We start from the raw sequence: 25,497 nt of genomic DNA, 5'->3' as shown, positions 1-25,497 counted from the left end.
ATTGAAATGTGCAAAGAAAAACTGGGAAAAAATATGATGCTATAACAAAAAATGAGATAAATAATGAAGTAAATTGTCCCTTTAAATGGAAAATCTTACACAGCTCCTCTTACAAAGATAGGATAGAATCTGTAGTTACCTATAGAAATACTCGTATTCCAAGTGGCACGAAAAATAACCTGGGACCAGAATGATTCACCAGCAAGACTGAAGAGGACAGAGTAGCTTTGTTCTTAATTTATTAGTACACTAAAAATAATCCTTACACACATTTGTACAATTAAATAGATCGGTTGCTGCCAAGGTTCTAGCTGAATGGTCAAGGATGTCTGGTATTTAGTTACACACATTTTTCGGTGGAAAGCTACCAACAAATTCTACAATCAGTTTGAAGACAGTACTGCACTCATCTTCATGCAAGAGCAAAATTCACAGATTCTAAAAGCAATGCTACTTAAAAAAAAAAACATTTCCTTATGTTGGATTGGCTCGAATCCAGGTCTAAACATGCTCAGTTTTGTTCCGCCTTCACTTTTGGAGGGTAATCTTTGTATTCCACACACTCCTCCCCTTCGATCAGATTTTTCGTGGGGGACCTTTTTCTCATGTGTTTCCTGTGTTTTGGTGCTATAAACCCTGACCATGAAGGACTGTCAGCAGTAATTATAAGCATGCCCAGTTTCCAAAACCTTGGATTCTCATGTGCATAGGAATAATATTTGGGGCATATTGAGTAATTCCAGAATAGTTGAAAGCAAGTAAGACCATTGGGGACTGGATCACTAGCTGTGGGCAGGTATCAATGGGACAAACAGAAGGGGGGTCGGATTTGTGAAGTCGTCTAAAATTGGCTCAGATGCACCAAAGATGTTTTTCCATGAGAGCTGCAACAATTTCTAATGTTAGAACCTCAAACCGAAATCTACATATGGACTGTGTTATGGTGCCAATGAATCAACAAGGAGAACCTTTACTGGACATTCAAATACAAAAAAATGACATCCTTATTGGAAATCCAAATAAATCTGGATACATCTCCAGCATCACACAGACTTTCAAGACTCAGCCACTGTTAGCAGCTCCTGCAATGTTTCTCTGCCTAAGAGCTAGTCCCCCAAACTCCCGAGAGCCCATTGCAGCCCTGGGTCACTGTGCTGCTCGGAACACAGATACCCCTAATCTCTAACCCTGCTAAGAATCTCCATTTCCATCTTTTTGAATATCAGGAGAGGGATTAAGGGCTTTTAACATTCCTCTTCCACACACCATGCCATTCTTGCCTGAAAACTGTGTCAAGTAAGATACATATTTTTTTCAAGAGAGTTGAATGCCATGAGAGGAAATCTGCAGAGAGAAGAAAGGACGTGGACATTCTAAAATTCACACTTAACAGTCTAAGAAACAGGATCATCTTCTTTAAATCCTGTCTCCGAAGTTCTGTGGGGCTTACACCTCTGTGCTTGACTAAGCAACCAAAGAGGAGGGGACATGTGGCTCTGTTGGGGGGGGGGGGAATTCCAAAGGGGCCACTTGGGTGGGAAAGTCACATGGCTTTGGCTCTTCTTTTAGATGAGACATGTCTTTCCTCGGGACACAAAGCCTGGGATGCACTAAAACATGGGAATTCTCTGCACCGCTCAGAGGAGAAGGTTGAAAGCTAACATAAATTTGTTAAAAATTCACAAAGTGAATACCAAAAGGGACACGTAGACTATTTAGAAAGTGGACGGAGCTGGGAATGAACTGATGAGTTTGAGTATTTGTGTATGCGCATGGACTGAATCTTTGTTTCCGCATCAGACTGTTCTGTAGGAATCTATATAAGGTACATGTTCTTGCCCATGGGTCAATAAAATGATGGAAGAAGAGGGGGATGCAGGATGGGGGATAAAAGTCTAGTAAGTAACTGCAGTAATAATCACACACCTTTTAAACTTGTTACTACTTGTTTGCATCATTTTCATTTTACATCAGGAAGAGAAATTCCTCTCTCTTCCAAAAAAGGTCTTAATTTCTACCTCTACTTACAATAAGTTACACGTTTATTTATTTAAATAATTGTAAAACATTTTAAAATTTTTCCCTTTTTTTGTTTTTTTGTTTTTTAAAGAGATTAAACTATAAGCAAACACACATACAACAACATTTCATCATTCAATTCAGGTTTCGTTTAAGAAAGTCTTCCATGCTGGTACCCTGTTTTGTTCAATTTTTTTTTCTGCATAAACTAAATTGGTATCTGAAAGGCTTCATAGAAAATAGAAACTTTCAACTTTTTTTTTCCTACAAAGAAAAACAAATAGTATCCAAAATATTAAGCATGAATTGTTTGCCAATTTTTTTCTTAAATATTTTACAAACATAGGAAGGTGGTTCTCATAATGTTCATAACAAAGAATTGCATTTCTGCTCTTAGCACTGACTACGTCAATGACATATTTTGTCCTTGTCCCCAAGAGGGTCAGTTTGTGTAGCCACCATGAGAGCTATGCGAGAAACGTGAGATCAGGTCCGATGCAGCTCCGTGCATACCCAAATCTGTCCGTCATGTTCATTCTGGGGCACAACTCTCCCCAAAGAGCTCATAGTGCTTTCTTCAGGATTGGTCCATCAGAGTTAAGTAGTTTTGTGCTATAAGGAAGCAGTTCTTCTTCTTCTTTACATTGGGGGCACGACAAGTCCGGTCATGGCTGCAAGGAAAGATTGGCACAGGAATGAGACTCAGAGATGTTGACACTGAAGCCTACAACCCAGAGAGAGGTCAGGCACTGGGATCGACAGGGTACAATCCAGGGAGATGATGCACTCAGTGGTTGTAGAAACCCATTTCTCTAGCACACAGCCTGTCAGAGGCACTGAATCACTGAATCACCGAATCACTGGAACATAAACAAGGCTTGTTGAAGTTTTGTTGGGAGGCCAAGACCTATGTTTTATCTTGTTTTATATTAATGGCTTGTATACTTGGCATGATGGACATCAACACATAAGCTAGATTTTAAGGTATTTGTGATATATTTCTTTTTCATCATTAGACTATGATGATCTCTAGATTATATGGTTTCAAATCACTAAGTTGAAACAGGAAAGGAAACTCCAGGTGCCGAGCCTATGGAGTAACTTTCCAGGCATCAATTTATAACAAATAAGGCTTTCTCACCATCCCAAGTTTCTCTCCATTCTAGCTGAAAGTGATGAACTATTTTTCCCCCTAACTAGCTCATCTTCCTTTGGTGTTCATGCTGATATGTGATGCTTGTTCACTAATGAGTGCTGATCCACTGGAATAGAAGACTTAATTTAGTTCCTAATTTGGAAATCACCCAGTCTCTACTCTTCATCCCCTCCATCCCCGAGTAGTACCCAACGTCTCCTCCACCTAGTGAAGAGGACACAGACGATACCTGTGGGGGGCATTGGGTCCAAGGCTTCCCCTTGATATGGGAAACAAAGCAGCATTAGCACAATGTGGAAAAATCACACAGCAAACTGCACTCCTCTGACCTTGGCTTTCAGGTGATGAACCCATAGAATTTTCACATTCTTGGGTATCAGCAGAGTAGTCTCCTTGCCTCAAAACTTCAAACCACATCTTGTATTTGATCCTTTGAGTTTTATTGTCTCTGTCTCATCTAAAGCTTATCAACGATCATAGAAGCATTTTGCTGAGTGGTGCTTCCTAAGCTGACAAGCAAATGACCAAAATTCTTCCTGCTTCTCCCCAACACCACCTCTCTCTCCTCCCCCAGTCTTCTTCCTCCTGTCTCTCCTCCCTCTGCCCCTTCTTTCTCTATCCAGCTAGTCTTCTTAGGCAAAATTGTCAGCCGTCTATTTCCCTGCCCATACAGCCTTTATTGAATGTTTGTGAGATCTGGATTAAGGTCTTACACAGCTAGCAAAGCCTTAATTATTTTTGCCTGTATTACTATATATTGAATCGATGTAACTTTTCAATAAAGGCAGTTCAATTCTGGACACTCCCTGATGATTTGGAGACATAGCAACCCTGGTAATTATCCCAGAGTGTAGGAGGGTTTTTTTATTTTATTTTATTTCTTTTCCTGGAGGGAGCTGGAAAATGAATCAGGCACATAGTGCATAATATTATCTCGACAATCTATACTCATCACTGCAAATGCCTGATAAATGAGGTAGAAGGTGGGACACTGCACAGAGCTCTCTGGCAGTAGGATTGTGGCTCACGTTTTCAACTTTAACTTGTCTATTACACTTAAAACTCATCAGCCCCTTCTTTTTTCTGCGTCCTCAGAGAGTTACCCTACAGAGCTTATTAAAAAGGGCAGAGCCACTCAAAGAAGAAGATCCAGTGCGTGCCGGAAGAACGGCAGATGTCACATTGGGCACTAGGTGGGCTGGATCTCTGTTCCACGGTGACCCTGACATTTTCCTTGTTGAAACCACAGCCAACAGACAGAAAACAGAAATTAATTAGAGAAGAAGTAAGCATGTTTGTAAGGGGACGGGAGCATGCTTAACCGCACTTTGTCCAATTTCTTTCTACCTTTGGCATTTCATGGGAAAACAATAATCCACCTTCGGTCCAGGTGGAAAGCAGGTATGGGGGAAGGGTGAGGAGAGGAATTGCACTATTCTTGTCCCTGGAGACACACCGGGTTGTCACAGCACAGGGTCTGGAGTCAAAATGTCTGAGGTCAGCTTACTGTGTTGCTTTGAGGAAACCACTTAACTAAAAAATAGTGATAATGGGGGACACCTGGGGGGGCTCAGTGTTTGAGCATCTGCCTTCGGCTCAGGTTGTGATCCCAGATCCTGGGATCGAGTCCCATATCGGGCTCCCCACAGGGAGCCTGCTTCTCCCTCTGCCTATGTCTCTGCCGCTCTCTGTGTGTCTCTCATGAATAAATAAATAAAATCTCTTTTTTTTTTTAAAAAAAAAAGGGTGATAATGGTATGACCTTCACCTTTCCCTCACATGTGAGGCTTGGGCAAGGTAATTCGTGTAAAGCACTTGGTTCAGTGTCTTGCACGTGGTGCTCAAAAGCAGCAAGGCCCAGAGTCGATTGGATGCATGTCACTCCTGCAGATAATTGAGACCACCTCACCATGCAAGTCAAGAGCAGAACCTCTCCAACAGCCTGTGATCACCCAAGCGCCTCAGACCACACTTTTACACTGTCCATCTCTACAGACATGGAGCTTCCTGCTGATCACCTCTGCAATCCCAGGATTCCTTCACTCAGTGACTATGGCCAGAGTATTTGATGTCAGCTTGTTTTCTCCTTCTATGCATCAGTGGGATGCCTTGTAGCATTGGACCTGGAGCTTCTAGCCACCTGATACAAAAGGAGGACAAGTGGGAGCCTGCACTCCTAATTTACGCACTGCTCTTTCCCTCCTCCTCCTCCCCCTCCCCCTGCCTTCCTTCTTCTTCTTAAGGTTCAAATCACCAGAGAAATCCAGAGGGAATTGTAGGATCCAAAAGCGGCTCAGGACTTCTCAGTGATCCTACAGAAATGAGATTCTATCCCAGAGCCTACGTGTAATTGATGACATCGTCACTCCCACAGACATGGAACGTGTGGCTCAGCCACTTCCTCAGTCTAATTATTCTGACCTGCACTGACCAGGAGTTCACATGGCTGAGGACCCTAGAGAGGGTCTTATGGCTATTTTGGCTACTGCTTCCCCCACAGAGAAACCTCACTATGACCACACTGACTCTTCCATCTCTTGGGGCCAACCCAACCCTCAGTGGGTGATACCACAACGAGAGTTGGGAATGCAGCAACAAGCAGGGTGGGGATTCCAGGCCATGGGAGCCAGTGAAAAAATGCATCCTGGCATGCTCAAGGGCCAAAGCCAGGCAGGCCCCACACATGAATCTCTCTGGATAGTACAGACCAGAAGATTTGAGACAACCTCAACTGCCCCCACTGAGCGCATGTAAGAGAGAGAAGATGGAGGAGGGGTAGAAGTGGAAATCAAGCTATATTTTTTCTCCTCAAAGTGAAGCTGAAAATGTTGGCATGGGTTGTCTGGAATGAGGAAGGGGCTGTATCCCTCCCGACTTCCTCTTGCACCTGCACTCCCTCTTAGCCTTTCATGGGGCCTCTACTCTGCATCTCCCCAATGAGAACTGTGGGGCCCCCACATGGTTAAGTGATATGACTAAAACCACAGAACTTAGAAAGGGGAGACATCATCCCTGAAGTGGGTGTGTAGAAGGCAAAGATGCAGCAGATATTCAACAATTGTATACATTTCCCAGTCTGGAGATGAAGAAGTTCTGAGTGTATCCCCCAAGGATGCGATGGAAACCACACTGGTCCTTGAAGAGAGATGGGGCAGGTGGTGACACTGAGTTATAGGCGGATCCTGTTTTTCTATGGACCGGACATCTAGATGAAAATGAAATATATATACCTATATATACTTCTCCCCCTCAGATACACAGATGTTTCCAACTACTCACACATTGGGTGGCATGTTATCCAGCTGCTTTGTCTAGATGGAAGTAAAAGAATTTTCAGGGACTCTTCCAAGTTCTGGGTTTTCAGTTCCCATTTCACACTTTCTCTGTCAAGTCACTTGACTTTGAGGAGACACCACTGTCTCTTACGGTAGAGTAGGACAGGAACCTACTGTGCCTCCCAGAGCTCTGCTGGGCCACAACTGGCTGATGAACCCTCACAGAGGATCCCCAGAGGATCAGGAATCTATGCACAATATAAAGCTATTAGGCAGATGCCATCACAGGGATGGCACAGTTCTTCCAAGGCTCTGCTGACCTCAGAGGCTTTGATCCATGAGGGGTTAACCAAACCTCTGCCCTTCTTGGTTTTATCCAACACTTGCTTGTCATGAATGTTTTCATGTCAAGACTCAGAGAAGAGCCTGAAAATAATGTGGGTCGTCAGGATCCATAGTGTTCAGCAGGTTCCAATTTGCTCTTTTGCCATCAGCTGCCTCCCATTCAGTGAGACGATTAGATTCTCATGTACTCATCACATTATGTTATGTCATGCTATACTTTTCAGACATTGCTCAAAAATGGGCTTGATGGGTGATACTAATTTTTTTCTTAGACAGTGTATATCTTTTTTTCTTTCTTCCCTGCTCCACCTCCTGTTCAGACACCTGCTATCAATCTGACTGGCATGTAACCAGAATTCTCACAATGTGCTGGTTGCTCCTGATGGATCCTGTCCATTTATGCCATGGGAATAGGTATGCACTACAGATGGGCAAGCAAGCCCATTAGGTAAGCAGCAATCACCTTGTGGTGTCTGATGTGACCAGGTACCTTCTGGGAAACAGTGGCATGACCTTGTGGAAAGAAAAGGTCTGGGAAGTCCAGACACTCCTACAGGGTATATATATGGCTCTACCATAGTTAATTCTGTGAACTTGAAGAGCTGACCGACTTCTCTGTTTTCCCCCAGCTTGTTCATGGGTAGAGTATTAGCCCAGTTGTATAAGTCATCTGTATCCCATGAAACACCAAAGCATCTCTTTGCAGGTAAATGGTTAGAGATAAGGAATGATGCTGTGCTGTTTGCTTTTACTTTTCCTGGCCCTGTGGCCCATTTATCATGGTGGTACCAAAGTGGTACCTTTGCTTACCTCTGAATCCATTTCCATTGCCACTGGAGCAGGCGGGTGAAGGCGAGCCTTGTGGCCTGATGACAGGGGCAAAGGCACTCTTCTGTTTGACAGCAGGAAAAACTGAAGAGGAAAATGGGAGGATGGAGGACGTGCTAGAAGATCCAACAGTGGGACTTGATGACATGACTGGAAAGCAAAAGGCACAATCCTCTTAGGAAAGGACAAACCTAGGAGTTAAGTTCTTTCTTCAGGACATACAACCTATACACATTCATTGAGAAATTATCCAGTCATTCACTCTAGGCATTGTCCCAGATTCTACGGATTGAAAAAAGTTGAATGTGACAACACCCCTGCCCAGCCCAGTGGGAGGAACATACAAATGAAACAATGAATAGGGTAACAACCCTACTGGAGGAATGTACACAGTGCTAAGGAGACTCAGCAGGCAGAGTGCTCTTTTGCCGGCGGGGTTCAGGAAGGCAGCAGCAGGAGGTGATACTATGATATGTCTTTGTTCATGAGTAGAAGCTTAACAAGAGAACATTTCGACTAACATCTGAAAAATCATCAAATCTATTCAAGAATGGAAAGCTCTTTTTCACCCTAAAAAGAAGTCCTGTCTGGGAGCTCTATACTTCCCTGTAATTCTCAGGGCTCCAGAGGTTTGATCTATGGGTTAACATTTCTGAGAGTGCCATCTCTATGGGCCACTTCCTCATTAAATGTAAACGTTTATTAACATCTAGGAGATTACCTCCCTCTCTCTCTCCCTCTCCTTTCAGAGCTCCTGGGAAATGAAGCTGCAAGTCAGGCCCCTCTGATGTAATGTTGCAGAAAAAACACCAATATTAACAATAAAATTACTTAAAGGAAGCCAAAAGCTAAGTGTTGTAATTTCCAAGAAAAATAAAGGCAATTACCCCAATGAAATGCCCTACACCTCTTAATGTCAGATACTCTACCAAGTTACATCATATAAGAAGATAATTTTATCTTCTGTGTTCAACAAGCTCAAGTAAAGGGGTAAACTAGAGTTCACAAGGGTAAAATTGTCAGATACAGCATCTTGTAGAATAAGGTCAAGTTCCAGGGACTCGTTTTAGCACAGTCTTCAGAATTCTGAACTGTCACATGACTTGGTAAAAGAATTACTGGAACCTAATGGTCAAGGCAGGGACTGCCAACTTCTGCTTCACATCTTCAGTGACCCAGCTACTCCACAAAGTAAATTTTGAATGTGAGGACATGAGTGTGACTTATGATTCAAAGACCAAGTACAAGGTGAAATGAAGGTCAACTGTCCTGATGACCTGGGTAAGACTCCATCCCCATTTCTCCCATCTCATTGTAAAGATACACTTTGGGTTATGGTCACACAATTGCATATACAAAGCGATTGCTTTGTATCTCCATATGATGTATTTTACAGCCAAACTATAAACCAAAGACTTCAAAAGAAGAGCTTTATCTAAAAACTGCTCATCCTTAGGTAGTCCTGATTTAAAGAGCTATGCAGAAGGAAGCATCTAGGTACATCTCTGTCTTTCCTCAAGAAACATGAATTTAAAAAAAATAGAAAAGAAAATGAAGTCTTGGAAGAATCTAAAATAATACTCGAAGATGAAAATGAAGATAAAATTGGGCTAAGTCACTATAATTATAGAATAGAATACAGGGTCAAATATTGGGAGTAGATTACATTCATACTGTCAAGCAAAATCTTCTCTTCTAGCATTGGCTTTTGCATCATCAAAATGGGGTTGAGGACCTTTCGCCTTTATGTAAGGCACAGAATTAGAGGCCAAAGAAAAGCTGAGACTCAGGAGGCCCTGATTCCGATCACGGTCCAATCTCTGCCAAACTATGTGAGCCATGCAGGCACCTTGTCTGCAATAGCACCACCTCCCCTTCTACACCACGATAGAGGAGGGTTTTTATAAGATGAATTAGGCCTACTATATACACTTGATTCTGTTTTATTCAGCAGAGGACTCACTTTTACAAATGTTCCTTTTCTAAATAATAGATCTCAACCTAAAATGGATTCATTTGGTCAAATGTGGCTGCCTCTCAGTGGAAGTCACATCAAACTTTACTAGGTAACATAAAACAATTGTTGCAGAGTTGAATAAGCACAGAGCTATAACATGCCCATTTAAAATAGTTTTTACAAAATTTTTATAAAATGCTAAACTAACATCCAAGTTAATTTAAAATCTAATGCAACTGTAATCAAAGTCCCAAAATGAATTTTAAATTGTGTATGTCAACACAATTTCTATGCTTATCTATTTAAAAAGCCACAACACTGCAGGAGTCAGAAAGTTTTGTTAATACTTCAAAAGTACTAAGGCATTTATCTTAATAGATATTAAAACTTAACGAAAAATCTACATCAATGAAGTCAGTGTTATACTAACATAGAACTAAGCAGACAAATCCTTGGAGAAAATAGAGGCCAGAAAGAGACCTGGATATATATGAGAATTGAAACTTAATAAAGGCGACATTTCAAATTAATGGGGCGCAAATGCATGGGAACAATACACAAGTCCCCTGGAGACGGAAACTTAAAAGCGCTTCCTCATGTTAAACACTAAAGTAAATGTAAGTGGATTAATGAGTTATTTGCTAAAACAAAATTATAAAGGCGCTTGTAGAAAAATTAGGAAGGTTATATAATTTACATAATCCTTTCAACCTCAAAGCCTAAGCAGAACATCACAAGATCGATCGGCCACACTGACAAAAAAAAAAAAAAAAAAAAAAAAAACTTCTGTAACACACAGAGAAAAGGCGAATGACAATTAGGGAAAACCTTCCTGATAATTATTTAGATATGTTCATATCCTCAATAGCGAATAGGCTTTTATAAATTAATTAGAAAAAAGAAAAACATCCCAATGAGAAAAGTGGGCCGAGGATAGGAAAAGCAAATTCAGAAAAGGAGACAGGAACGAAAATGACCAAAAGACTTTTACAGAACTAAAAACGCTCAAACTGCTTAGTAATCAAATGCAAATTAAAACACTGATGAGAGGATACTTTCCACTTTACCAAATTGACAAAGATTAAGAAGAAATGAACAGGGCAGGGAAATAGATACTCATCCTTTTCTAAGGGGAACATTCATCTCTCTGGAGGGACTTTGGCAATGTGTGCTCAAAATCAAAGTATTTTAAAATGTGCATTTTTTTAACCCAGTAATTTAATTTTGAGAAATTAATCCCAAGGAGATAATCATAAATTTGCAAAAAAAAAAAAAAAAGATTCAAGGACATTTTTATAATTGTGGAAAATTAGAAAATAACAGAAATGACCGAGCAAGCAGCAGGGTAAAGTATATTCAGGCTATAAAATAGAATGCTATGCAAATATTAAAGCTAATGTTGGAGAAGAACACTTGACGACTCAGAAAGATGTGCCTCCTCAGATGAATAATGCAAATGATGTCATAACATATACATCAAGCCCAATTTTATTTTTTTAGGAAAGCATACAAAGCAAAAGTTTAGAAGGATGCAATATACATCCAAACTTTTAACAATGTTATCTCTGGCCAATGGTTTATGAATGTTCTTCAATATATTCCTTTCACTTGTCCATATTTTCAAAGTTGTCTGCAATGACCACGCATTAGTTTTAACGTAGCAGAAACCAGTAAACGCTGTTAAAATAAACAAATGGAAAAATCTCCATCTTTGCGGGGTAAAAGAAGAATGGAAACATTAGCAACAGGCATACTAGCCTTCCGGGGGTGTTAATGTTCTTCTTCGATTTATTTATTTATTTATTTATTTATTTATTTATTTATTTATTTATTTATTTAAAAGATTTTATTTATTCATGAGAGACACACAGGGAGGGGCAGAGACACAGGCAGAGGGAGAAGCAGGCTCCATGCAGGGAGCCAGATGTGGGACTCGATCCCAGGTCTCCAGGATCACGCCCTGGGCCCAAGGTGGTGCTAAACCACTCAGGGCTGCCCTCTTCTTCGATTTAAGGCTTTACTACCTGCAAACAAGATTGCCTGTTGACCTTTCTGCTATAAAAAAAAAAAAAAAAAAGAAAAGAAAAAAGCAAAGAGACTAATAAATCTCCAAATTCCTGGGAGAAGTTTATTGACTGTGGTGAACTTCACAAAGCAAACATCGTTCCTCATATCTGTTCTCCATTCTTAGGACCCAGGTGTGCATCACTGACAGATTCTGGGGAGCCTAGCTTCATATCTGTGCCTTGGATATTTCTGCCACTTTTCTTCTACTCCCTCTTTCGTTGATCTCGGGGCAGAATCCCATTAGTTGTGCATCAGAGCAGACACTGCAATTTCCAAAATGCATCTGTCAATGGCTGGAAGGCTGTACTTTAAAAGTTAACAATGGTCATGCCTGCACAGAAATAAAGCGCATCATTTTTCTTTTCTTGTCTATGTACACATGCTTTTTAAATTGTGTATAATGAGAATGTTACTATTGTAATGGGATTTTTTTTTCTTTCCTGGAGAAAAAGACAATAGAAATATGTCAAGATGCTAACAAGGTTGTTTTTTATGGTGGGAGCGCACTTTCTTTTTTGAGACTATTTCCATATGTTCTAAATTTTCTATAATAATCGTTTAATACTCTACAATAGAAAATGTCTTGATATTTATTTTTGAAAACATGAAAATATGGAGCCCCAGGGCATAGTCTAAGACGATGTAAATGAAGTAGGAATCCCTGAACACAGGTTGGATTTCGGCATAGATTCCGTCCCAAACTTTGGAATTGCTTGGGGGGTGATTCTGCTTTGGGGACACCAGAGTGCACCATTTGAGGAACACCGATCACATACACTTGCAATTGAGGATTTCTCTGGACATATCTCTCTCTCTCTCTCTCTCTCCCTCCCTCCCTCTCTCTCTCTCTCTTTGGATAGAGGCCAAAGTAAAGGCAAGTACGTCTGGCCCCCAAATCTCTACGAACATGGGGGGTTAAGGAAAAACCACTTTTCTTCTTATAAGGATTGACTGGCTCACACAGTCCCAGCTGGAGCTCCCAGGGCACCATATCCTCCTTTGCATCGAGCCATTGCATTTGTTGGCGCTAAGGGGTCTGTCAGCATTTCATTATAACCCCCTATTGTCAGGGGTTTAGAATTCAGCCATAAAAACTTGCACTGAGCTGGAACTTTGGCACACACTGCTACCGCCAGGAAGTGAAGTTTGTATGTGAAATCGAAAAAACATCTGTTTGGCCATTTTTTGAAGTAGTGTAAGAGCAAAAGCAGTAAAGATGCAGGTTTCTGATACTCTGCATTGGCCATAATGCAAATCAACTTGACCGAGAGGCTTGGCTTTATTTCTTCTGAATGACTCTGGCAAGTGATTGCTCCGTGGCATGGCCTGGCCGCCATCAGACTAGTTTAAAAAAGAAAATGAGAAATCATACACTGGTGTTTTGAGACACAAGCAACAGGACTGACAAAATGGTTTCCCCTGGGCTGTCTTTTTTATTTCCCAGGGAAGTTAAGACTTAGCTGGCTAGAAATACAGGTCAGATGCTATTGTAATGAACTCCATGGGGCATTCAGAATTTTTGTAGTAGGGGATTTTATTGTAATGAAGGCACTGTTTGGAATCCATTCCCAGTTTGTGACTGCTTCAGACCCTCCTGCAGAAAATAAAGGTGCCAGAGATCACACAGACCCAGCAGGAGCAGGGGGCAAGTATTCTGCTGTGCTCACCCCTCCCATTGGGTAGTGTGCCTCTTTCTATTCTGCATATGCTGTCTGGTTTTATTTATTTTATTTTATTTATTTATTTGAGAGAGAGAGAGAGTGACAGGGAGAGCACAAGCAGGGAGGAGAGGGAGAAGCAGGCTCCCCACTGAGCAGGGAGCCTAATCCCAGGACCCTGGGATCATGACTTAAGCCAAAGGCAACCGCTGAACCAACTGCACCACCTGGGAGACCCTGCTGTCTGGTTTTAATGGGTGATTTGAAGCTGTGGGTGCTATCATTTCTCTGTGGCAGCGGGACTGCATGATCAAGAAAGGATAGTAGAAGAAAACCATCACTTGCTGGAGTAAGAAGGGTCCCTCCCCGCCAAATGAATTATCTAGTAAGAAATATCAAGCAATTACCCAGTAGGCATATTCATTTATCTGTTCATCCCCTCTCTCTCTTTGTTTCTCTCTCTCTCTCTCTGTCTCTCTCTCTCTCAACCCTACTCACCTGCCCCTCCCTGTCTTTCTTTTGCTCTCTCTCTCTCTCTCTCTTTCTCTCATCACCACACTATACACTATAATATTATATTGACCGTTTTTGATCTACAAAGATGACAATTCATATGGTTCGGCTTCATACACAGATTTTTATTCATAAATATATGTTGAACATGTGAAATTACCCTTTTGGGAAACTAAAAAAGTAATTCCTTCGTGTTCAGCCTAATCGTATATTATAAATACATGAAATATTTCTTACATTATTGAATAATTTTAGAACATGGTATTCTGAATCTGATGACATATTTCTAGTCCTATTTTTATTATTTATTGGCTATGAATCCTTGAATAAATCATACTAACCCTTCATATTTTATAAGGAAAAATGACATCAATAATTATGATTATAGACATGGCATAAAGTTGTTGTAAGGATCCGAATGGACTCTGTATGGGAACATGCTTTTTAGGCTGTAAGGTGGAAAGCAATTGTGAATTATGCTTATTATTGTCACATTATGTGCCATCCTTTACACAGTGGCTCTCTTGTCCTGTGTCACTTGTTGAACATGTGATCCCTTCTATACACATGGCACCTTCTCTACAATGATGCGTGGGAGAAATCTCTCCAAGGTTGCAGCAACACAAAAATCATATTTCTCCTAAACTATTAAAAAAAAGTGTGTGGATATAAAATCTTATAACAAATTGTGCTTCTCTCTTTGCTTTCCCATCTTGTAAGTCTCTAAACCAAGTGAATGGCTGCCTCGAATATGCTAAATGGCATCCAGACTAGTCGTTGGATTCATCTAATTTTCCTATCCATATTTTTTCTTTTATTTCAGTGTCTTACAGTTGTTATTTTATACTTTCATAACACTCATCACACTATTAATATCCCCCAAAACACTTTTGGAACAAGATAAGGTAAAAATAAGTAAAGAAATAAATCAAGAAAGCAAGAATTTGTTCATCTAGACCACTCTATCCTCTCATTAGATGCAGAGAAAGCATTTGACAAAATACAGCATCCATTCCTGATCAAAACTCTTTAGACCACTCTAATCTAATTGATCTGGGCTATCCGACATGACACAACACAGAATTCATGTCTTTGCAGCAACAAGATTTTAGTTGTAGTAGAAGAACCAACCTCTGCTATTTGGCTACTACCTCTGCTATTTGGCTACTATGTCCTTATCCCGTTGAGTAGACTCTTGAGGGTAATGAAGTGAACAGATAACCCAGAAATAACTCATGGGTGTGTGTTCCCAGAGAATCAACAAGGCTGAGAAAGGCAGCCTCCAGATCCTTGGCATGTCACTTCCTGAGATGCGGTGGAAATGGCTATGTGCTGGCCTTGACTTGTCCTTGGTTTTGGCATGGGGGAACCACTCTGGGTGAACAGAGGGTCTGCTCTAGAGTTTTGCAACAATAGCCAGCATTTCAAGAACATTCCACTCATTCACACAGACTCACCATGGTGACTTTGTGGCTTCTGCCCTGGCCTGAAGTATTCATTCCCTAGGTAGGTTTGAAGACACATACTCTCTCGGGCTTCTTAGCCCTCAAAGCAACCGCAGTGAGTTTTCATAACCCCCTAGGAGATCTAGCTAACCCAGATTAGGATTAAGAGGTCTGTCTCATGAGCAGCTAAATTCCATCTCTTAGTATACAAGGAGGGGAGGGCCATGTAAAAAAGTGACACGGGAGCATGATGTGACACACAAAATAACCAAGCCACAAATTCTGCATTCAAATGATGGCCCTGCTCTATCCTAGCAGTGTGATCTTAGATAAATTAACTGCTGTGCACCTAAACCTCCTCACCCACAATAAGGACAAAATTCTTAAGAGGATTAAAGAAAACATTACATCTGAAATTACCTAATGAAGAGTGTGCACGATGCTAACTGAAATGGAATCTTTGTTCCTCACTCCACATCCACCCAAGCCTCATCTCCCTTTCTTTGTAAAAAGCAAATAGTTTCACTCCTTTTCTTTCCTTCAGAAGGCTTTGAGCAACCAAGTACATCAAAGTCTAGCTAAGAGAAAAGAACAAAAGGCAGGAAGGACATTTCCTTCAGAAATTGGGCTACTCCTCTACAAGTCAGTAAGGTGTAGGGATGTCACTCTCCCTCAAAAGGCTGAAGAGTAAAACCCAGGGACAGAGACACAAGGACAGCCACATAGATGGAAAGGGCACTTACTTCCATAAGGGGAGCCAGTAGGGGAGCCGTTTAGAAATCCTGGTGACCCTGGGACGCCCAGGTTAGCCATGGGGACATTGCTGTAGCCATTCATGCTGTTACTGGAGGTGCTGTAGTTAGACTGCTGGGGGGTGGAGCTGGAAGAGTAGCCCCGCGGAGAGATGCTGCTTGTGTTGCGGATGTACCCTGGACAACAAGGAAGAAGCCCAGATAGGTGAACTGGCACACACATCCAACACAGAACAAATATGGCGGCATGGCTCACAGGGTTCCCAGACTATAGAACATCCCCAAACCACCCCTATGCAGAGGTAGAAAGTGCATTTTCCTCTCTTCAGCTTTTATACCCCACCTCCCTTCCCCATCCTACAAAAGGCCATGTCCCTGACAGTCCCTCCTTCCTCTTTGTTCCCATTTGTGGTCAACATCTCCAGCTCACCCCCCAAGGAGTGATGACTAATCTTCCTAACACATGAGAGCCCTATGGGTATCACTGAGGAAAATATTCTATGGTCAAGTAAAGCTTGGCGGATGTTGTATACTGTAGCCATTCCTTGAAGACTGGCAAACATATGGGCTTAGAGAATAAAAAAAAAAAAAAGTTTAACTTTGCCATCCTAGTGTTTCCCAAATTTAGCACACCACTGTATCTTTTCTGGGAATGGTGAGCTAAAGGCACCCTAAAAACATCTCAAGAGCCACTCGTACTCCACAGATCATACCTTTGGAAATGTTAGTTCAAGATTGTTACCATGCCCTGAGTAGGGGTGGGGAATATCTTTATTTAAAAATTGTTAAGTTCATCTAAATGTGCTATTCTTTGACCAAAGATTTGGAAGCATCAGCAATTGAGTACAGGGAGATCTAGTCTGTGGGAGGGATGGGGAAGGGACCATGAGTCTTCCCCAGGCTTCTGAAACCCCAGCATGGAGACGTCACCTAACCTATCCTGAAATAACCCACTTTGGATAACAGTCTCTAAAGCTACTTAGGAAATGACCTCAATTTGGAAGAAAAATAAAGGCAATCATATGTCCATACCCACTCTTCTGTAAGAAAAACTTACCCTGAGCATGAGAATTGAGAATGAGGAATTCTCTTCCAATGAATGAATGAAATTGGAAATAAAACTATCCCAAGGTTAGGGGCAACATTAGGAAAAGTATTCCTTTTAAAAAGATGATTTGTGATCAACTTAGCACCTTAATAAAATCAACCTCAGTGACAAAAATCTTTATGCAATATGCTTCCATGTAAAAGGCACAGTTAACTATAAAGTGTGTTGCTCTGCATTTGTATATGAGACCATACACAAACAGAAGTCACTAGATAGCAGAACCGCTTTTCCTGGGCAACTAGGAAGAAAGGGTCATGCATTACAAATGGCAATGGCAATGACTCAGCTTGCTTCCACTATTCAAGCTGATAATCACAATAGCAGAAGGGCACATTGTAGTCAAATTATACCTGTAAGTCTAGTTTCAGGAAGTCAAAACCCTTCTAAGTAAATAACAGTTCATCTTAGCCTTAAATATTTGCAATTAAAGAGATTTTACCTGGGACCCCCCCCCAAAAAAAGCCCCAAATTTCACAAAACACCACCTATCATATTGAGATAATCCAATATATGATTGCACTGCTTATCTGCGGACATGCTTTTTTGATGGTATAAGAAACAAGCTTTACCTGCCCTCTGCTCAAGCAGAACCAACTTTTTAAATGAATAAGATGTTTTGAAATTTGACTCTGAGAAAGGTAGTACCTTGATTATTTCCCTGTGTTGACTCTGAGATGCTGACCCCAAGCTGGGTGCCATACGAATTGATGCCCATCATGCCACTGTGAGCCGGAGAGCTGGAGAGAGCTGGGATCTGGCTGGGATTCCTGGGGACGCTGTACAGGGCTTCGGCAATGTCTGCAGCTCGCTTCAGAATGATGTCCTACAAAATGGCAGGTTGAGGTGAGCATTTTTATCCAGCACGAAGAGTCAGACTCAACAGAATGTAAGATGTGAGCATCTAACCTGGTTATTGTGTGGGGTGCCATAGAGGGCCTCCACTAGATCTGCAGCTCTTTTCAATAGCATTTCCTAAAAAAAGAGCAGAAAGGGTGAGGTATAAGCAAAGGTAAAACTCCCAAATGGCAAACTCAAAGGAAAATGATGTATAAAAATAAAAAGTCCAGACATCCTCCCTAAAATATAAATAACTGGCTAAGAGGTCCTATATTTGGTTTGACAGGCAGAGTATAACCATACATAAAAATCCCTCTATAAATATGTATCTACATGGAATTCATCGAGATAAAATGGCTCCATACATGATTGTGCCACCAAAACAAAAAACGGCCAGATTGAAGGTGGGGTTGGTTAAAATTAATAATGTCATGGAAGTGCCATTAAAAACTTTCAGACCATTCCATTAAAAAATCTGGTACACTAATTAACCAAAAATTCTTAAAATGATTGACTGACCTGAGTTTAGCTGCTTGCCAAAGAGTTGTTCATAATACTGAAATTATCTTGGCAGTGCCTTCTGCAAAATTTTATTCTAATAAAGATGAATTCTTTCAATAATATTTCCCCCTGTTCACTTTAACCAGAGAGAATTAGTAATCAGTAATCCCTTTCGTCTCATTTTGTCTTTTCCACCTCCTGTTTTTAACAGCCTTTTAAATTGCTATTAACCTACTTTCCAGATATCATCTAAGTTAATGGTAGGGCTGGGGATTTTTCCAAGAGGAAAATAAAGGTGTGATGTAGAAGCAAATGTGGTACTTGAATTTTACTCACCGTACAGAAAAGAGAACATGGCATATTGTAATGTGTGTACTCAAAATGCAAATGTAGATGTTAAAATTTAATAACATCTCATTAATTGAATACCTAAAAAATTAATATATTTTTCAATAAAGAAAGCTAGAATAATGGGCTAGATTCATGATATAATCGTCATAAGCAAGTTCACTTAAAAGCGATACATTTCATAGAAATTTTATATGGAGGCATTTTTCACTTCACTAAATACCTATTATAAACAGACTAGTCCCTCGATAAATACCTGACTGTGGATTAATGTGTCCCTGCCATTATGGGTGAATAAAATTATATTCAAATACAAAGGAGTGGGAACTTACACTTTTAAGCCAGTATGCAATTAGTTATTTTCATAGAGTTGGCAATGTTTTATAAGCTGGATACTTGTAATGTATCTATTTTATAGGACCAAATTTTCAGATTTCATATTCTCTCAGATATTAATCACAGCATATCTCAGAGTTAGTAGATATTTTATATGTATTTTGTATCTAAAACTTAGCCAAATGTCAGGGCCTAATGTAATTTTAAAGGGACTGAATTTGCTGGCTCTGTCCAAGTTTGCTAAAATCCCATAATAAGGTTTTCACCTATCAATTTCCAAAGTGTTTTTTACCTTAGCTAATCTCTCTGGATCCCCGGGATGCCTCGGGATGACCTTCTGCAGTCTCTGGAAGCCATAGTCTATGGTGGGTTCATTTAATGCTGAAAAATAAAAGTTCCCTTTTTTGAGTATGTTTCATGGCCATAAACAAATCTTCTAATTAAGTCTTCCACCAGCAATAGAGTGGTTCTGATATTATCTGAGAATTGATACATAATGCATACAGTTAGTTATAGATACATGTGACATTGGTCAATTCACATTTTTAAGTTTGGGATTCATAGTAGTTTAATGTCTTTGCATTAGAATGGTATTTCAAAATGTCAGCATGATTACACTTGTTTTATTATTGCTGCCTTAAGTGCACACAACTTAGAATTCTCTGCTCTCTCTCAAATAATCAAAAATATTAAACAATCAATTATATCCCAGTTTTTTATGAAAACAATAAACTACCCTTACATGCTTCTTCTCCATTCTCTTTCCCAAATATACCTTCACCATATATTAATTCTCCTAATTATCACTTTTTTTATTCTCTCAAATATTTACATTTGTATATTTACAAACCTTCTGTGAGTTTATTCTCATAAAGCCCCGTTCTTACGCATAATACACTTTCAGAATTGCAATTAGAGTTTGCTACATGTACATTCATTTGATGTCAGGCTTCACAGTAAGCTGAAAGTGCCACAGAATGAGGATTTGTACTTGCTTTGTTTTGCCACTGTGTTCTCATTGTGGAAGGCAGCACCTGGCACATAGTAGGTGCTTAGCACTTAGCATCAGCAAATTGTTAAATGAGTGAGGGAGGGAATGAATGAATGACATCACTCGGCATTTCTACTCTGCTAGAGTTTTTGGAGTCGATTCCTTTCTTTCTCCTTCCTCTCTTCCTTGACTTTTTAAAAGTCTGTTATTTAAATTTTGTAGTTTCAAAATTAATGCATGATCAAAGTAAAGAAAAAAGATGCAAAGAATAAAATAATAACCACCTGCACTCCCATTAGGCAGTGGGAAACACAGGAGGGTGTACTTCCTTTTTAATCTTCCTTTTTGCACATATGTTTTATGAATTTTCGTTGCTGTTATTCTAAGTATCAAAGCAACACCTTTTGTTTAAAAGAATTATAAACAAATTTAAATGTGGAAGTAAAAATACAATCATCATACCCTCACCATTTTAGAGATGAACTGGGTTAACGTTTTTGCTTATATCTTTCCAGATTTAAACACACACACATACTTAAAATTATTCAGACATCCTATTCACACTGTTACATAACCTACTTTTTATCATTTAACAATATATCAAACTTTTCCCCAGGTTATTAATTATTCTTTTATAACATTATTTAAAATTCCTGCATATTTTTCCATGACATGGTCTATAATTTATTTAAATGGCTTCCTAATGTTTGACATTTAATGTGATCCTTAATTTCTCACTATTATAAGAATCAGAGCAATAATTATCCACTGTGTATAGCTTTAATGATTTCAATTAGAAAATTCCAAGAATTAGAATTACTGGACCAAAAACTATGATTTATATTTAAAGACTAACACACAACCTGTCGAACACTTCTCAGAAGAATGTACAAACTCATACTCCCTCCAGCAATGCACGTGGTCACTGCTATTTGATTATTCATCCGTGAGATTGAAGAGCTTTTTCTTATACTTACTGATCATTTTAATTTTTTCTTTTATGAATTGCTTGTTAATACTTTCTGCACTCTTTCCTATTGGGGATTAGTTATTTACTTTTTCTACTTGTAAAAACACTTTACATATTAATCTTTTTAACACTCTGTTACCATGTTACAGTATCATATTCCAATTTGTCCTTAGATATCATATGTAGAAAGACCATCCCAATTCCATGATAAGTACGCATGCACATATACATACATAAGTATTTCGTGTGTATGTCTTTGCATATACATATACAAACATATATGAATTCTTCTCCTTTAGGTCTACAAGTAAGATGTGTACTGCTCATCATCTTGGTAATAAGTTTTTTATTTTTCATTTTTGTTTTTTGCTATGCATTTCACTTTTTATCATTTTCTTGTAAATATGATTCTCTCATCACATTTTCTAAGAGTTTTACTAGTGCCTAGAAACACTTTTGGTTTTTATATGTCTGTGCAGGCAGCGTCTGAGGGTGGCGGTATATGGCATAGACATTACGAGTATCAGTTTAAGAGTCAAATAGATCATGGGTTTGAATTCCATCTACTATTAATTTCTGTAAGTTTATGTTTAAAGTCCATCTTATGGGTTTGCTGTCAAAATTAAATGAAACCATTTATATAATGTCCCCAGCACAGTTCTTGGCACATAAAAGTTCTTAACCAATGGTAGCTATGTCATTTTGTAACCTAACCCTGACAGATGTCATGAATTATTTCTGTTTATTCTTAGGATCACACATTCACAGCATCTATGTATAATGATCATTTTGCCTATATATTAATTCCATTAAGCTCTTTAATCCTATTCTTGTGTTGGCTAAAATGTCCCAAACTGTCTAAGAACGTGGATGATGGTGGATATTCCTTCCTGTTTTTCTCTGAATGGAAATGACACTAATATTTCACCATCAAATTAGTTTTCATGCTCCAATAAGGATTTTTACCAGGACTTATTAGAGTTTTAGGAAATTACAGTCAATGAATTTTATTATTTGACCAATTTATATTATATCTTATAGATTTCCCAATATTTCCCAATTAAAATTCTAGTCATGGATGTGGTATATAACTTGCTTAGTATATTTCTGAATTTGTTAATATTTTCTTAACATTCCTAGTGTGAGGATTAAAATCAATTAAGTTACTGAGAATAGTGCCTAGCATGTACTGAGTACTCAACAAATATCAGTTACTATTACTGTTGCTGGGGGTTTATGTGTCCATATTAATAATTGGGATTGTGTGCATGGTATTGGCCAGCTTCTGGTTGATTTTTATTTTATACCAGCTTTGAAAAATAAATTGAGACACTTCTATATTTTATCCTGTGCTCTATAAGATTTATACAACATGGATATTTTCTCTTGACTAAAAGTTTGAAAGAACCCTGTGAAATATCTCTTGTCAAAGTCACCAACAACATTTTAGCCAAAGCAAGAGGAACTTTTCCATTCTTTTTTGTTTTTTTAAAGATTTATCTATTTGAGAGAGAGAGAGAGAGGGTACAGAAGGGCAGAAGGAGAAGGAGAGAATCCCAAGCAGACTCCCCACTGAGCACAGAGCCTGACCCTGAGATCATGTCCTGAGCCAAAACCAAGAGTCAGTTGCTTAACTGATGGATTCACTCAGGTGCCCCAGAATTTTTCCATTCTTATCATAAACATAAGTTATGACATTGGAAATACTCTCCTGCTGGAAATTCTTCCACCCATCACCTTTCCTGAATGTGCACTGCTGTGTTTCCCTCCTACCTCCCTAGCCAAGCCACCTCAGCCCACTTTGAGGACTGGTCTTCCTCCATCTTGTAATCACTGCTGCTCTTCACACCTGTTGCCAAGCCAGTCTTCTGTTTGGCAATCCATTCTCGCTTGTCTACTTCATCAGTGTCCCTCTGATTTCCATGTCAAGCTACGTGCTAACTATCACAAATCTTTATCTCCAATTCAGAGAGCTTGCCCAAGATTCCACATTGTCTATCCAAATACTGGCTGGAAATTTCCATGGGGATGGGTCCATAGACTCCTCCCACCCAAGATACCCCAAGCTTACATGACTTTGAGTAAATAGTCATCATCCAACAGATTGTCAATCAGAAACCTTAGATTTTTTCTTTATTTCTCGATATTATTTGTATTTTTCTAGAAAACTCATGCATTTTATCAAAATGTTAAATGTTTTAGCACAGATTCTACATTGTATATTTAAAATTTCTAATCTCCTATTTATGGTTCTCCCCCTCCAAGCCCTGCTTTGTTGCAACTTTTTGAATAATCATATTTCTAATTTTGTCTTCCTTTTGTTCCAAAGAGAATATCCTAAAATTTTGAGATGCCTGGGTATTAATTAACTATTTATTCCAGTTATTTGCATTGTATTCAAAAAGGTATCCTGCAGAATATCTGTCTTTGGAATTTAAGTTTTCTGTGAATTAATACATACAAGTGTTTTCTGTGTCCCATGTGTAATGCTTTAAATGCATTATTTAATGTATCTTTTTGACCATATTATTTAACATATTATATATATAATAGCTACTCTAAATTTATCCTTCCACATTCTACTTTTATTTCTGATAGTCTTTTTTTTCTGATAGTCTTTTTTTTTAATTTTTTTTAATTTTTTTAAATTTATTTATGATAGTCACAGAGAGAGAGAGAGAGGCAGAGACATAGGCAGAGGGAGAAGCAGGCTCCATGCACCGGGAGCCCGACGTGGGATTCGATCCGGGGTCTCCAGGATCGCGCCCTGGGCCAAAGGCAGGTGCCAAACCGCTGCGCCACCCAGGGATCCCTCTGATAGTCTTTTAATGAATATATTTTTCTCTAGCAATGAGAAAGATACACATCCTATTTTAATTTAAAGCAGTACTTTTAGATTTCTCTAAAAATATTACCTTTTTATTATTTGAGTCTGGTAAGCCCCTCCACGTATAAGGAATTTTGCCCACCTTTAATTTCCATACCTCACACTTTCCACATTTACATTTTGGTTGTTCATTTGTCATCTTCAGCTAATATTACTATCTTTAGACTTTTTATGATCTGTATCTTTTATTTATTTTTTTAAAGATTTTATTTATTTATTTATGAGAGAGACAGAGAGAGAGAGAGAGAGAGAGAGAGAAACAGAGACACAGGCAGAGGGAGAAGCAGGCTCCACGCAGGGAGCCCGATGTGGGACTCAATCCCGGGACTCCAGGATCACACCCTGGACTGAAGGCAGGCGCTAAACCGCTGAGCCACCCAGGGATCCCCGATCTGTATCTTTTAGATCAATTTTCACATTTACATTAACAATAATTGAAATACTCTAACTTAACTGCTTTCTCTGCTGACCAGTAGTCCTGTGATAGCATAATTTTTCTATTCTTTTTTTTTTTTTTTGAGACTTTATTTATTGATTGATTTGAGAGAGCATGAGAGAGAGAGAGAATGAGTGGCAGGGGTAGTGGCTGAGGGAAAGGGAGAAGCAGACTCCCCACTGAGCAGAGAGCCTTATGTGCGGCTTGATCCCAGGACCCTGAGATTATGACCCCAGCTAAAGGTAGATACTTAACTGACTGAGCCACCCAGGAGCCCCAAACTTTTCTATTCTTAGGTTCTTCACTGGTTCAATTCTCCAGCAGTCAGGTTATATCAGTAACAATAAGAGTTGAATTCTGTCCAAGCCCTTGAAATAAGAGAATATCTTTCTGTCTTCCTAACATGTAAATGACAACTTCTGAAGATACACCACAAATAAGTATATTCTTCTTGAATCAAGGTCAAGTTTCTGCCTGTGATGCTTGTTCTTACCCTTTGAGGTGGGGAGTGGGGACAGAGGAGGCCTAGAGGGGAATAACATCTCCAGGTTTCACACATCCTCCAACACAACTCTGCACACACATGAACACCAGCACAAAAGTTCTGGCATATTCATGACACCAGGCTTGCTTCAGATGTGAATACTAGATTGCCATTATTTTTTTATTTTCTTGAAAATATCCTCTGATATATTCTGGGGCTGGAGGCAGATTAAACACTTGGACTCAAATTACCGTTTTACCCAGAAACATATGTAGGAATAGATGTGTGTATAATTGGAATTATTCTGTAAACTTTTTTCCCCACTTAGCATTATAACATCAGCAATTTTTGAAGCCTTTCTCTTTAATAACAGTATTTTTAGTGGCTACAATATTCAATAATGAAAGTCGTTACTGCCACTGTTAGAATTTACCAAAGGCTTGCTATATCACAGTCACAATGCTAGCTTTACACACGGTAGCTCATTTAATCCTCATTATAATCCCACTATTTGGGTTTTACCTCTATTTTCAATGCAGTTCCTGGAGTAAAGGTGGGATTTGTACCCTGGTTTCTCCAACTCC

General features: G+C 39.4%; 1 protein-coding gene across 2 annotated transcripts in view; it reads right to left on the bottom strand.

Moving 5' to 3' along the window:
* Nucleotides 1-222: 222 nt before the first annotated feature.
* The window catches only part of EBF2 (EBF transcription factor 2), a 191,392-nt gene continuing 166,117 nt past the window's right edge, over nucleotides 223-25,497 (bottom strand). Inside the window, exons 11-16 of one of the 2 annotated variants that reach the window (XM_025463054.3) lie at nucleotides 19,438-19,526; nucleotides 18,030-18,095; nucleotides 17,769-17,946; nucleotides 16,007-16,192; nucleotides 7,606-7,773; nucleotides 223-2,690 (exon numbers count right to left, since the gene is read on the bottom strand). In XM_025463054.3, coding sequence (XP_025318839.1) covers nucleotides 2,659-2,690; nucleotides 7,606-7,773; nucleotides 16,007-16,192; nucleotides 17,769-17,946; nucleotides 18,030-18,095; nucleotides 19,438-19,526 — 719 coding nt within the window. In that variant the 3' untranslated portion in view covers nucleotides 223-2,658. Of the gene's footprint in view, nucleotides 2,691-7,605; nucleotides 7,774-11,067; nucleotides 11,911-16,006; nucleotides 16,193-17,768; nucleotides 17,947-18,029; nucleotides 18,096-19,437; nucleotides 19,527-25,497 lie in introns of those variants that run through there. The other variant, XM_025463055.3, reaches the window with a different exon arrangement.

The sequence above is a fragment of the Canis lupus genome, chromosome 25 (genome assembly GCF_003254725.2).
Source record: "Canis lupus dingo isolate Sandy chromosome 25, ASM325472v2, whole genome shotgun sequence".
NCBI classification, from domain to species: domain Eukaryota; kingdom Metazoa; phylum Chordata; class Mammalia; order Carnivora; family Canidae; genus Canis; species Canis lupus.
Note: the sequence above shows the minus strand (reverse complement) of the source record. Positions and strands in the feature narration are given on the sequence as shown.